Genomic DNA, 15122 nt, shown 5'->3' with positions numbered 1-15122 from the left:
CCCAAAAATAGCAGATTCATCAGGACTAGCGACTTAACTCCTGGCACCATCTCCAGCTGCGTAATTCCATTAAAGCCAATAGATGCTCCAGGGCCAAATGTCAGCTCCGCTTCTTGTTGTTGCTCAAAAAAAAAAAAAAAGATACAATATAAATAAATAAATAAAAAGCACAATGTTTGCCTACTGAAGGAGCGTCTCTCTTCCCCCCCCCCCCCCATCGTTCTGCCCGGACACTGAGGTCCAGCACCGAGGGCCTTCTGGCAGTTCCCTCACTGTGAGAAGCCAAGTTACAGGGAACCAGGCAGAGGGCCTTCTCGGTAGTGGCGCCTTCCCTGTGGAACACCCTCCCACCAGATGTCAAAGAGAACAACAACTACCAGGCTTTTAGAAGACATCTGAAGGCAGCCCTGTTTCGGGAAGCTTTTAATGTTTGATGTATTATAGTATTTTAATATTCTTTTGGAAGCCGCCCAGAGTGGCTGGGGAAGCCCAGCCAGATGGGCGGGATATAAATAAATTATTATTATTATTATTATTATTATTATTATTATTATTATTATTATTATTATTATTACTGAACGCTCTCTATCTAACAGCATCAATGCATCTTTGCAAAAGGTATGTATTACATCTCATGTCAGGATGAGCCCAGATCTGCTAGCGGAGAGACGGCCAAAGCTTTCCGCCATTCCGATAGTCCCCTGCCAAAATATTTGCATCGTTGCTGGAGATCTTAGCGTGATCCAGAGGATATCAAGAAGGCAGGAAGGAAGGTTCTTTGTCACTGTCATCTGAAAATTCCCTAACCTTACACACAGGTCATATAATTGTACAGTGGTACCTCGGGTTACAGACTCTTCAGGTTACAGACGCTTCAGGTTACAGACTCCTCTAACCCAGAAATAGTACCTCGGGTTAAGAACTTTGCTTCAGGATGAGAACAGAAATCGTGCGGCAGCAGTGGGAGGCCCCATTAGCTAAAGTGGTACCTCAGGTTGAGAACAGTCTTAAGAACGGACCTCTAGAATGAATTACGGTAAGTTCTTAACCCGAGGTACCACTGTAAATCCTAGAACTAACAGAGTTAACAGAAATGGCTGTTTTTTCTAGGGCTATACATTGGTACCTCGGGTTACAGGCGCTTCAGGTTACAGATGCTTCAGGTTACAGACTCCGCTAACCCAGAAATAGTACCTCGGGTTAAGAACTTTGTTTCAGGATGAGAACAGAAATCACGCAGTGGCGCAGTGGCAGCGGGAGGCCCCATTAGACAAAGTGGTGCTTCAGGTCCAGAACAGTTTCAGGTTAAGAACGGACCTCCAGAACGAATTAAGTTCTTAACCAGATGTACCACTGTACCAATTATTTGTCCATTATTTGTCCCGGTTTACAAGGATGTTCATGCTTTTTCACATCTCTTCTCCACAAATTTTCCCAATCCGACTTGCACTTTTAATGCAAGTTCTCCTCCCCACCGCCATACACACACAATGTGTTCACAGCTTCTTTCTACTTCAAAAAGCGATTCCAGCCAACCAGGAGTCACATAGTGAACAAGATGTCATCCCAACACTAAGAGAACCAATCATATCTGACCATGTGCTGACATCATCAATGGCAAACAACGCTTCCTGAACTGACCACATGCCAATCAGGAACGTGCAAGCAATTGAGGGTTACATTTTTGTCCTTTTCACAGCAATCACTGAAAAATCACCAAAGGGAGGGGCTTTCAAATACGATATCTTTATTGTCATTGTCCCATACAGAACAATGAAATTGAAAAATCTACGTAAGACATTCAAAAACCCCTAAAAACTCTGAAACCCCATTTTAAAATACAATATACTACTATAGAGACTCCTTATACTGCGTTTAAAAGCAGAATTGCATTTGGGTAGAAACTGTTTCTCAGGCGGCTGGTCCTGAGATGATGAAATACTGATGAAAATGTTAGTAAATCCCCCCCTTTGTTTGTTTGTTGCAATTGTATCCCACCTTTTCCTCCAAATAGCTCAAGGTAGCATCCTTGGTTCTCCCCATCCTCATTTTATCATCACAACAACCCTGTGAGGTGGGCTAAGCTGAGAGTGAGTGACTGTGAGCTTCATGGCCAAGTGGGGATTATGAACCCTGGTCTCCCAGGTCTTAGTCCAACACTCTAACCATTGCACCACACTGTCTCTCCCTTCCCCCTCCATAGTGAGTATGACAACCATTATCTCTCCCATCAGGGATGATGGTTAAGTGGATCTTCACAGTGAGTCTTTGAACAGATGCGAGGGACTGCTGTGAAATGTGATTTTACAAGGGGTCTCCACGCAGTTGTCATAACTCATCAACTAGCCCAGGGTGAGGTCGTGGGATTAAAGTTTGCCCATGATAATTACAGACCAAGCGTCCTTTTTACTACTGGTCTATGTCAGGTTGCTATCATGAATCAGTGATCTAGGTCACTGTCTCTCATCACACGCAGCAATTTCAAAAAGCAGTCCATCGCCTGCTGATTACTTGGCGAAGTTCAAATGCTGTCCAATATTTCAGCAAAACACATCTTTCTTGATTTAAGCAGGATGTCAGCAGGAATCAGAATTCTTCCCTCTTCTCTGCTGGAGTCTGTGTTTTCTTATCCTCTCCTTAGTTTTGACACCCATTCAAATAACTGAATCTGCAGGTGCTTCATGAGGATTAAGGCCTATTTAGAATTACAGGTCCATCATTTTAATATAGGGCAAAGAGGTGTGGATCTGTTCAAGTTTGAAGGTTTGTTGGTTGGCATCAAAGGGTTCTTTCTGAGGGTGGTAGCCAAGTTTTACTCAAAGTAAGCCAGTGTTAGAAACTCAGATATATAAGCTACAGTAGGTGCCAACCCTTAAACCAGGCTTACAGTCGCCAAAATGAAACACCTAGCTGCCATTTTTGGGCCAGATGGTCTTATTTTTCAATATGACTTTTTGGTGGCCGACAGCCAGGTGCAAAATGCGCCTGGCAAATTTTGAACACTGGAATCAACCCACAAAAAAATTAAAGAACCCAAGCTAGTAATTTTCAATGACTAAGTAGGAGTAGCACTGGATCCTAATACAATCTGCAAGAGCTCTGCTGAAATCACAGGAAGGTATCTTGCACCTTCATGCCAGAAATATCTACTCCAGTCTTCCCAAACCTGATGACCTCCATATGTTTCAGACGAAAACTCCTATCAGCTCCAGCCAGCATGCTTGGCTAGTCAACTCTGACTCGCAGCATCTCATGAAGCCTTTCCAAACATGAGTATTAACAACATTGCCTGAGGCCACTGTAGAAACAGACGGCAGGTGGCCAGCCAGGAGCAGAATGTTGACTACCTCGCAGGGGTGTAAGCACTGGGAAAACAGGAGCAGGCTGAAAGGCAGCTTTCGTGACCCAAGTCTTTTGCTAGCCCTGCAATACAGACAGGAATTATTCCAAGAGCATCGACCAGAGTCTGGCAACCTGCAGCCCTCAAAAAGCACCTTAGGCCACTGGCAAGTGGAAGCTGTCCCTCCCTCAAAAACAACCTAGCAGGGAGGAAAAAAGAGACAGAGAGAAGTTGGTGGCCCCCAAGAGATTACTCTCCAAGGGAATGTGGCCCTCGACAGAAGCAGGAAAAGGCTGCTGGCCCCTTAATAAATGTAATGTGCAACACTACTACATTGAAGCTGTTAAGTGCAAAGTTTTGCAATGCGAGGCCGCATTACTCAATTCCAGTCAAGAGAGGTTTGCAAGACAGAGCCATATTTGACTCACAACAATCCAACAGAGCCAACAAAATTCTCAGAAACATGAGCAAACCCACCACTATGGGATGAGTGAATTATTCCTTCAAAGCCAACAGCTTTGATGTCACCACTCCTCTTCCTTGCGTCCAAGTTCGACTGAATAAAGGAATGTGCTGCTGACCAGATGTCTGCTGCCTGGAGTCGATGACACCAGCACTCAATGATCTGCATAGAATAGACTTTGTCTGGAGCCCCTTTTCTCCTTCCCCTATGGTGAGCCGTGATCTCATCTAGGTGAACAAGCAGTGGATTTTTTTTCTTTAAAAATGAAGTTAGTTGTTATTGTTTTCCCTCTAGGTCCACGGTTCTCAATGTGAGACACACGCCCCACAAGGGTGCAATGTGATTTTTAAGGGGGGCAATTCGAGAATGAGTTATTAACAGTGAATGGCCTTTTAGGCTTCCTCCATGTGAATAGGAGTTCACTTTTTGAATAATAAGAATAATATGTCAAGGTGGGTGCATCAGGGTTTTAGAGATACAGTGGTACCTCCGGTTACATACGCTTCAGGTTACAGAAGCTTCAGGTCTGTACAGACTCCGCTAACCCAGAAATAGTACCTCGGGTTAAGAACTTTGCTTCAGGATGAGAACAAAAATTGTGCTCCGGTGGCACGGTGGCAGCGGGAGGCCACATTAGCTAAAGTGGTGCTTCAGGTTAAGAACAGTTTCAGGTTAAGAACAGACCTCCAGAATGAATTAGGTTCTTAAACCGAGGTACCACTGTACTTAGGTGGGGCATGGGTAAAAAAAAAGTTGGGAACCACTGCTCTAAGGCTATTGATGTTCCATTATTATTATTATTATTATTATTATTATTATTATTATTATTATTTTATTGTTTATACGCCACCCACCTGACTGGGTTGCACCAGTCTGGGCGGCTCCCAACAAAATATTAAAAACACAGTAAAACATCAACCAATACAATAGTTTTATCTGTTTGACATCTGATGGGAGAGCGTTCCACGGGGAGGATACCCCTGCTGGGAAGGCCCTCTGCCTTGTTCCCTGTAACCTCACTTCTCACAGTGAGGGAACCACCAGAAGGCCCTCGAGGTGGACCGCAGCATCCGGGCTGAGCGATGGGGGTGGAGACGCTCCATCAGGTATACAAAGCCAAAGCCATTAAGGGCTTTAAAGGTCAGCACCAACACTTTGAATTGTGCTCGGAAACATACCAGGAGCCAGTGCAGATCCTTTTGGACCGGGGTTATATGGTCCTGGCGGCTGCTCCCAGCTGCCGCATTCTGTATTAGCTGTAGTTTCCGAGTCACCTTCAAAGGTAGCCCCAAAGGTAGAGTGCATTGCAGTAGTCCAAGTGGGAGATAACCAGAGCATGCACCACCCTGGCAAGGCAGTCCGTGGGCAGGTAGGGTTTCAGTTGGTGTACCAGATGGAGCTGGTAGACAACCACCCCAGAAACAGAATTAACCTGAGCCTCCATGGACATGTTCATTGGTTTCATCACAACTCTTCTTGGTGTCTAAGTTCAATTTAATAAAGTAATGTGCCACCAGATGAAATGTGCTCCCATGACCTACAAAGTTTAGGGATCCCTGAACCAGATACTGTGATCTGCCCCCTTTTGCCATTGGTTCAAGATCCTAGTTACGACCTACCACGGCCCAGGTGCAACAGACCTGAGAAACCATCTCCACGCCTAACGTTCCACCATTGCAGCCTTTAAGTTTCAGGGTGGTATTCCTGCTGCTTTCACCATCTATGCACCAAGTTAGGACTGCAGAGAAGTTTGTTTGATGGTGGCTGGGCCTCTCAGCATTGCGACCTTCTTCCCGCAGCGACTCCCCAAAGCCCAAATGTGACAACAAAGGCAAGTGTGCAAAAATGAAGTAACCGCGTGGAATATTCTTTCCAGGACTGTCCCACTTTGGACGGCAGGTTGGGGAACTAGAACCACAGAATTGTAGAGTTGGAAGGGACTGCAAGGGTCATCTAGTCCAACTCCCTGCAATGCAGGAATTTCAGCTAAAGCATCCATGACAGATGTCCATCCAACCACTGCTTAAAAACCTCCAAGGAAGGAGAGTCCACAACCTTGTGAAGGAGACTGTCCCACTGTCAAACAGCTCTTACCATCAGAAAGTTTTCCCTGATGTTTAGTTGGAATCTCCTTTCTTGTAACTTGAAGCCATTGGCCTCCAGAGCAGGAGAAAACTGAGATCTTCGGATGAAGGGCAGTATACACATTTAATAAAGAAATAACCTGGAAGGGCCCTTTTCCCAGGTTGGGAACCCAAACCTGAGCCTGGACTCACAGCCCTTCCAAAGCCCTTTCTCAGCAACATGAATATTCCAGTTACCTCAAGAGTGGGGAACCTATGACCCTCCCGATGTTGCTGAACTACAACTCCCATCAGCCCCTGCAAGCATGTCCAATGGGCAGGAGTGATGGGGGTTACGATACGATATGAGACGATGATACAGTAATCTTTATTGTCATTGTCCCATACAGAACAACGAAATTGAAAAAATCTACATCAGACATTCAAAAACCAACAAGCCTGCTATCCCAGCCTGGTTAGCCCCCTAAAAACTCTGATACCCCATAATTAAATACAATATACTCCCATAGAGACTACCTTATCTTGTAGTTTAGCGACACCTGGAGAGTCAAAGGTCCCCCACTCCTGATCTGGAAGAACCACAGGTTCTTAATTTTTGCTCTTTCTGGTTCTTAGGTGGCATAAAATCACAAAGGCCCTGAAAATGTATATACAATGCCCCCTCTTTTTTCATAGTTTAAAACTTGAATATATGCAAGTTTTGAACATAGATGCATATAGAACATACTCTTGTTCTGAATTTCTCCACTGCCACCAAGACTTTTCCCCCACCAACCGTTGAAAGCAAAAGCACCACCTAAAAATTCATAAATAGTACCTACAACTCTCCCCAAGATCAGCGATATTTCGGAGCGGGGGGGGGGGGAATGCTCAAAGCCTTTGTGAGTAATTCCATTTCAGCAGATTTTCAATGCCATTTAAATAAAAAGATCCCCCCCCCCAAGTAACCACACACCGACAGAACACATCTCGTATTATCTCCAGGTTTTAAGAACAGGCCAGAAAAGAGTTCCATGGGTCCGTGGGAATGATAAATGAAAGCAGCTCTGGCCAAAATCCATAAAAAAACCCTTTCCATTTCAGCAAGCCTTCTAATTGCAGTGCTATGCATGTTGCCTTTAAGTCCAATGAACATAAAGGGGCTCGTTTCTGTGTAACCATGCATAGGACTGAATTGTTAGCCATTTTCACCTGTCCCCATACAAGACACCCATTGATGTTGATTCATACCCGACAAAGTACAAATCTTACTTATACCTGTCAATATAGCTAGAATGGAACGGCTGTGCTGCACGTAAATGAGGGACAATTTTACTAAGTGCATCGCAAAAGCAACCTATGCTTGATTAATCATCACATTTTCATTTGTATCCCCTGCCTGTCTTTTCTACAATTTGGTGGGGTTTTTTTAAAAAAGAAACACACACATGCTTCTTGCAGCTGAGCAATTATATCCATGCAGCCATCCCTTGAAGGACTGGTGTGTCAACATCTGCCTTTTGTCCCTGAATTTCCCCTCTCTGCTCCTGATGAGAAAGCTCCCAGCTCCAATTTGCATCCCTTTCTAGAGCCATCTCTCCAGTATCTCCAACGTCAACAGTGCAAGGAGGGGAAGCAGGCAACCAAGACGTCTTAGCTGTGCAGCCTTGCACTTTGAGCATCAGATAGAGGAGCTGGATCTACAGAGGCACTTCTAATCTAAAAGCAGGCAGGGGAGTAGGAGAAATGAAGGGGATGATGAGAGAGAAAGCCATGGAGGGGTGAGATATAGTTGGGTCTGTGTACCATTCAGCCCGAGATAGTGCTACGGTGAGACTACGCCAAGGCAGGAGCAAAGCAGTGAGCAATTCTGCTCCACAGATTTGAGCCAAAAGGGAATCGCATCTGCTGTGCATACAGACATTCAACATACAAGTCCTTGCTCCTTTGCACATGGGACAAAAGGATGGAGCATTTGCTCCACACTAAAATTGGGAAGAAAAAGACACTGTGTTCCAGCAGGCATAATCTTGGGCAAAAATGGGACTGGGGTTCCATCCCTGCAGCTACCTAGGCCCAACCGGTTGTATACAAGCTCCCCATCAGAAGAGAAACAGTTTCCCCATCTGTACATTGGGACCAGTGGCGAGGATGATAATAGAGCCTGGCAGAGGCTGGGCAGCATCATCATAAGAATCCGAAAATGCTGTCTCAACAGTAACTTTGATTTACTGCATGAAGCCCTTGGGGAGACGGTACACGGCAAGTCATCCCCCCCCCCACTTGCAATTATTCCTCCAATTGTTTGCAAAGAAAGTAACATGACTGATAGCAGGTAGCTGTCATTTGGCTGGAAGCAGCGGGGAGGGGAGATGAAGACACAAGCAAACAGGCTCTGAAATGAAATGAACATTTATCCACTAGAGCAGGCCAGCCACCCTGCCAGAGGCAGGTAGACGTGTGTACAAAAACAGGGAAAGTTGGTGATGCCCAATTCTGGGATCTTGCCTTTGAGATGATGGAGCTGAATAACCCAAAGTCCTGAATCACCCAAAAACTAACAGCAATCCAATCTTGCGCTCCCCTGAGCCTACCGATGCGAGCGGTCTGCCATCGCAACATACAGAAGCAGTGAGTTCCACAGGTAACTGATGCATGGTACAAAGCACTATTCCCTTTCGTTTTGTTTCTTTAGATATACAGCTTACCACTTTCAATGGATGGCTCCCTCGTTTGTTTGGGTTTTCTTTGTTTTGTTTTGTTTTTAGATTAGCGAGAGGGTGAGTCATTTTTTCTACCCTTCTGTCTCTTCCTCCTCACCCCCCTTCCCGGTTGTTGCTACATCTCTCACCTTTTTCTGTTTTTACCCAATGATGGATCGATGGCTAAGCAAAGCTTAATGGACACGTGTCTCCCCAACCCCCACCCCTGCAAGCAAAGCAGCCTGCCGCCAGAATCGAGGCCCAAAACTAACTGGTTATGGCAGGGTTTTTTTGGTTTTGTGTTGTTGTTTTTAAGAGTAGCAAACTGGCGAGTAACCCTACCGCGCAAACAGCAGGGGAAACTGGCACAAATCGGTGCACGGGAAGGGATGGGAAATAGGTAGCAGTGCCTTGCCTATTCCTCTCTTTGCAGCTTGCAGATACAGCTTGCAGATAGCACTTCCGTCCAGATACAGCCAAGAAAAATAGGTAGGATGGGGGAGAGAGAGGGGGGGCTATGGTGGGCGATCTCCAAGGATGGACGGCAGAAGGGTAGGTGGCTAGACAGATATTTACAACGGGAGATCTCCCGACTAGGTGCCTAGGTGGACTGAACGATAGATGGAAGGAATGGCACAGCGACGGATGGAGGAGAGGAAGAGGGAGGGATGCTGCTGTAGAAAAAGGTTGGGAATGCTGCAAGGAGAATAAATGGAGGTGGATGGAGAAGGGGGAATTGGCTGGGAGGAAGGAATCCTAGATGGAGGGGCCCGTGGCTGGAGGGGGCAGGATTGGAAGGAGGGTTTTCAAAGGGTTATCGATTAAAGGGGTGCGGGCGCCTTTCGGCTTGCCAGAAGAGATGTGGAGGCAGCGGAGATGGAATGGAGAGGTGGTCCTACGCGGCTGGAGCGGTGGTGGGTCTTAAGGCGGCCGCCCCCACCCCAGTTGAGACCACTACCACCACCTCCCGCCCGTCCGCCGGCTCCCTTTACTCACACGTAAGCGTGGTAAATGAACGCCCAGCCTCGGGGCCTCTCGAGCACGTTGTAGAGGAAATTCTGGAGCTTGCGGTAGAAGGCGTTCCTCTTGGGCGGCTTGCCGGAGACGGCCGAGCGGGGCTTGCTGAGGATGGAGCCGCGCTTGCTGCCGCCCTCGGGGCCGGCGATGAGCAGCGCGCCGTCGCGGGTGGAGTCCGGCGCGCCGGGATCGAGACCCACGAAGCCCACCTTGAGCTTCTTCTCGCCCGACGCGCTCGGGTACACGCCTCCGTTGCGCGATTTCTGCACCATCCTGCTTTGGTGGGGGTGGGGGTTTGCGATGGGGCGGCGATGGGGGGGGAGGAGGGGGAGGGGGGTCTCAGAGGGGCTGCGAGGGGGGAGCAGGAGGAGGGTGAGGAGGGCGGAGGGGCTGCCCCGGTCCGGATGGGGGCCGTGGCATGGCGGGGGTTGCGGGGCGCGGGGAGCGGTCGGCGAGGAAGAGGCGCGGAGGAGGGAGGAGGAAGAAGAGCGGGCGCTGCGGCGGAGGATGCCGCAGCTTCCCCGCGCTGGCGAAGGAGCCGGAGGAGCGGAGGGGAGGGAGGCGGCGGCGGGTGGCCGGGAGGGGGAGCGGCGTGGAGGGATAGCGAGAAGGAGCTTCTGCAATCTGGGCAGCCCACTCTCCGCCTGCTTTTGGCGCAGCTCCGCCCCGACGCCGGCGGTGCCTCCCCGCGCCCCCTCCCTTAACCCTTCCTGCGCCTCTCTCGGGCTGCCGGCAGCCTTGGCAACGGCGCAGGCGGGGGGGGGCGGGGGAATCACACCATCAAAATATTCTATTCAAATATACCGTCGATATTTGAATGAAATATTGGGGGGCCCAGGTAAGGCTCTCCCCACATGATCGATCAGGCGTCCATGCACACCATCTAAATGGCAATGCCAATCAACTTGGGGGGGCCTAGCCCCTTCAAATATTTTATTTTGGGGTGGCAAAGGAACCGTTGCGCATCATCCAACTGCTAGGGGTCGAGGTCTCTTGCCCCAGTCCAATAAAGTCCCCCCCCCCACTCCGTTGATGGGCAAATGATATGGGTACACCACGTCACCACGTCATGTGATCAGTTATTCAGGGCTGAGCTTACCTGGTTTCCCCTCCCCCAATATTTGATTCAAGTTGGCACCCCTGGACCTCGGCCCCTAAGTGTAGGTTCCTATGCACAGAATAATAGAATTGTAGTGTTGGAAGGGACCCTAGGGTCATCTAGTCCAACCCCTTGCAATTCAGGAATCTTTTGCCCAGCGTAGGACTCGAACCCACATCCCTGAGATTAAGAGCCTCATGCTCTACCAACTGAGATCCCGGTGGTCCCTTCCGACTCTACAATTTTGTGAACACAAAGCACAATCCTCCAACGACCTTATTGAAAGAAACCAGAACCTGGGTTCTGCAGAACTGACACTCGAACTCAGGTTGCAAGGGAGAAATGTGCTAAGAAGAAGAAGAGTTTAGATTTGATATCCCGCTTTATCACTACCCTAAGGAGTCTCAAAGCGGCTAACATTCTCTTTTCCCTTCCTCCCCCACAACAAACACTCTGTGAGGTGAGTGGGGCTAAGAGACTTCAGAGAAGTGTGACTGGCCCAAGGTCACCCAGCAGCTACATGTGGAGGAGCGGAGACACGAACCCGGTTTCCCAGATTACGTGACTACCGCTCTTAACCACTACACCACACTGGAAGGCATGCTTGGCAAATCCACACTGTGATCAACTCCCACCCGAAAAACAATGTCCCCGCTGTGGAAGGACGCGTGGATCCAGAATTGGCCTCCACAGTCACTTACGGACTCATTGTTAAATCTGAGTTTATGGAAGACAATCTTACTCAGCTATGAGTGATCGCCAAAGAAGAAGAATAAATTATAATAAATTTTTATTTATACCCCGCCCTTCCCGGTGAAGAAGCAGCAGCATGCAGAACTGGGCTGTTATTAAGCATACTTATGCACAAAGCTGCAAAAGACAGAAGAACAAACCCATATATTGTGCCGAAAAGATATTTTTAAGACAAAACCTGCTGTACAGTGGTATCTTGGGTTAAGTACTTAATTCGTTCTGGAGGTCCATTCTTAACCTGAAACTGTTCTTAACCTGAAGCACCACTATAGCTAATGGGGCCTCCTGCTGTTGCTGCACCACCAGAGCACGATTTCTGTTCTTATCCTGAAGCAAAGTTCTTAACCTGAAGCACTATTTCTGGGTTAGCGGTGTCTGTAACCTGAATCGTATGTAACCTGAAGCGTATGTAACCTGAGGTACCACTGTATTCAAAATAATCCTGAGGAAGTCCCTGCATTGGTAGAATATAACTGCAAGCTTTGAGTTGCAAGGTGTTTCCTCAAAGCTACAGCAGATAAAACATAAAGCCGGTGCAATTGTGAATCGATGGCTTTTTAAAAAATGCAAAAGGGGCCCAGCAGTTTGTTCTCTTGGCCCAGCTGAGTTGACAAAGGTAACAAGCAAGCTTTCCAGCAGCACAAAACTTTGGTTCAGAGCGCCACAACTGGCAAAGCTGGCATCAGGAAGCAACAAGTGAAATAACAAACCATAAAGAGCTTTCAATAGACAAATAAAACATCAAACCATTATGGGCTTTCAGTAAACCCCAAATTTCATGTGGCATTGCCTTCCTGAAATAACATATTACTTAACCTTATGCCAGTGGCAAAATTAACCGTTGCAAAGCGTCGGAGGACTCTGATTGCAGAGCTGTTCTTGGACTGGCACCAACAGATATGTAGTCTAGCGCTAATGGAAAAATTAATATCTCAGTGATGGGCACGCTGCAAGAATCCAAACACAGACAACTTCTCTGCTGTTTGGTTCTCCTTTATTAGTCATGATAAAAAGAAATATGGATTCTGGACTCCTTGTCCCCAAGGACAATTGTGGGACAATAAGGTGATGTGAAAGGGGATGGTTTGATGTGCCTTCTCTACCTGTAATCATCCTCAGTTGCTTTCTGTTTCTTGTGTTATCTTGTATTTGACAGTTCTAGCCTTAATAAGCCTTCCTACCGATATTCTGGGGGCAGAAAACATACTGTACTTTGTGTACAGTACTCTGGTTAGGAGGCCAGGTTTGGAGATAAGCTTCACATTTAAAAAACAATAAATATCAAGAATTTAATACCTGAGTTCTTTAAGAACTCTCTGGTGAATGTCAATTTGGCCCCAGCATCTTGTCAATTTTCAATTAATCAATTTGTATCAATCTCTGAAAGGTGTATTTGTTTTATTTATTTTTTGCTTTAGCATCAATAAATACTTGTCCTGGAATATGCAAGAGAAAGCTTCATCTTTTGTCATCTTTGTTGTACAAAGGGCTCATCTACACTTGTCCCGTGTCTAGAAAGCACGAGTCTGAACTGTTTTCCACTCGTCCCACACTTTCTAAGCATAAGCCCAAGAGATTTTGCCTTTCCCCACTGCTTTCCTCCAGAAAAGCCACTCTTTGGTGCTAAATTGGAACAAATGGCAATCCACAGAACAATCAATTCCCATTTGTTCTGATTCAGCACTAAAGAATGGGCTTCCCCTGGGAAAGGCAGCAGGGCAAATAGAGGTGTGGATAAGCCCATTGTTTTTCACTCCCTCCCCCCCAAAAAAAAATGTTGCAAAGGTGGGAGATATCTCTCCGATAGTGTCCACTGGAAAGACTGAGCCAGGTATTTCATTCACTTCTCAATGATTTGCTGCTCCTTCTATAGCACTTACTTTCTCTCTTTTCCATCTAAAAGTCCTCTTTTTCTTTTTTTCTATATAATAATAATAATAATAATAATAATAATAATAATAATAATAATAATTATTTATTATTTATACCCCGCCCATCTGGCTGGGTTTCCCCAGCCACTCTGGACGGCTTCCAAAAGAATATTAAAATACTGTGATACATCAAACATTAAAAGCTTCCCTAAACAGGGCTGCCTTCAGATGTCTTCTAAAAGTCTGGTAGTTGTTGTTCTCTTTGACATCTGGTGGGAGGCCGTTCCACAGGGAGGGCACCACTACCGAGAAGGCCCTCTGCCTGGTTCCCTGTAACTTGGCTTCTCGCAGTGAGGGAACCGCCAGAAGGCCCTCGGCGCTGGACCTCAGCGTCCGGGTAGAACGATGGAGGTGGAGGCGCTCCTTCAGGTATACTGGACCGAGGCCGTTTAGGGCTTTAAAGGTCAGCACCAACACTTTGAATTGTGCTCGGAAACGTACTGGGAGCCAATGTAGGTCTTTCAAGACCGGTGTTATATGGTCTCGGCGGCCGCTCCCAGTCACCAGTCTGGCTGCCGCATTCTAGATAGGTTGTAGTTTCCGGGTCACCTTCAAAGGTAGCCCCACGTAGAGCGCATTGCAGTAGTCCAAGCGGGAGATAACCAGAGCATGCACCACTCTGGCGAGGCAGTCCGCGGGCAGATAGGGTCTCAGCCTACGTACCAGATGGAGCTGGTACACAGCTGCCCTGGACACGGATTTAACCTATGCCTCCATGGACAGCTGTGAGTCCAAAATGACTCCCAGGCTGCGCACCTGGTCCTTCAGGGGCACAGTTACCCCATTCAGGACCAGGGAATCCTCCACACCTGCCCGCCTCCTGTCCCCCAAAAACAGTACTTCTGTCTTGTCAGGATTCAATCTCAATCTGTTTGCCGCCATCCATCCAATAATTATTATTATTATTATTATCACTACATGTTTCTTAAGTTAAGCATCTAATATAATATAAGCCCTCTTTATGTTCGAGCAAGTATCCACACAGATTTGACATCTATATGATGCAGGTATGAATGTAGGCAAGGCAGTGAGCTCCTCAAACCAATTGTGCAATATACGGTAGGTGTTTCTTTTTCCAAGCTCCAGGTATAAGTTTCTTAGCAACCATAAAGGCTCATGAAATCCATCTATCAGCGCTTCTGCTTATCAGACCTACTGCCAGCTGGGGCAAGCCCAGAACTGGATGAGGCCTCTGAGGAGGACCTCTAAGCAGCCCTGTCACCTACCAAGTCCAAGCTGTATTACTGTGATGGCCTGGGACTCGGGCTCAGCTTCGAAACCAGAGGAGTCTCAGTCTGCACTGGATCCTTTGCCTCAGGCATCATCCAAACCAAGTCTGGGGCCTGATCCTGAGGAGTCCCAGTCTGCACAGGTTCCCCTGCAACAAACACCAGCTGGGCCGAGTCAGGGGCCTGAGCCTGCCCTGGTTCCAGATGTGGGGATTACCTTGTTGCCTTCAGCTGGGCCATCACTTACAGCTGCTTCATTACTGGTTTGGTCAGGGGAGGCTGAGGCAGCCCCTGGGTCTAGTAAGAGAGAAGGAGAGACCTGAGTACTCGCAGGAGGAGTGCTCGCCTTCGGGTGAAACAGGGAGGTGAGTTGCTGGGGGATCAGGACCGGCCATTACCCCAACAAAGATAAAAGGCTGTCTGACACTGCCCCAGGTTGCGGGAGCAACATTGCTGTATGCCAGATCCTGCCTGAAATCCTGTACCTGTCCTTGCCTGGTTTCCTGCCTTGGCCCTGTTGGACTG

The 15122-nt window shown here is 47.5% G+C and overlaps 1 protein-coding gene across 5 annotated transcripts in view; it reads right to left on the bottom strand.

Moving 5' to 3' along the window:
• The window catches only part of KCNQ2 (potassium voltage-gated channel subfamily Q member 2), a 141026-nt gene extending 130799 nt beyond the window's left edge, over nucleotides 1–10227 (bottom strand). For 2 of the 5 annotated variants that reach the window (XM_081196199.1, XM_081196200.1), the window contains exon 1: nucleotides 9565–10219. In XM_081196199.1, the coding sequence (XP_081052325.1) occupies nucleotides 9565–9857 (293 nt within the window). In that variant the 5' untranslated portion in view covers nucleotides 9858–10219. Of the gene's footprint in view, nucleotides 1–9564 lie in introns of all 5 variants that reach the window. The other 3 variants (XM_081196197.1, XM_081196198.1, XM_081196201.1) reach the window with 3 other exon arrangements.
• Between the last annotated feature and the right edge of the window lie 4895 nt (nucleotides 10228–15122).

The sequence above is a fragment of the Podarcis bocagei genome (assembly GCF_964188305.1).
Source record: "Podarcis bocagei genome assembly, chromosome: 5".
NCBI classification, from domain to species: domain Eukaryota; kingdom Metazoa; phylum Chordata; class Lepidosauria; order Squamata; family Lacertidae; genus Podarcis; species Podarcis bocagei.
Note: the sequence above shows the minus strand (reverse complement) of the source record. Positions and strands in the feature narration are given on the sequence as shown.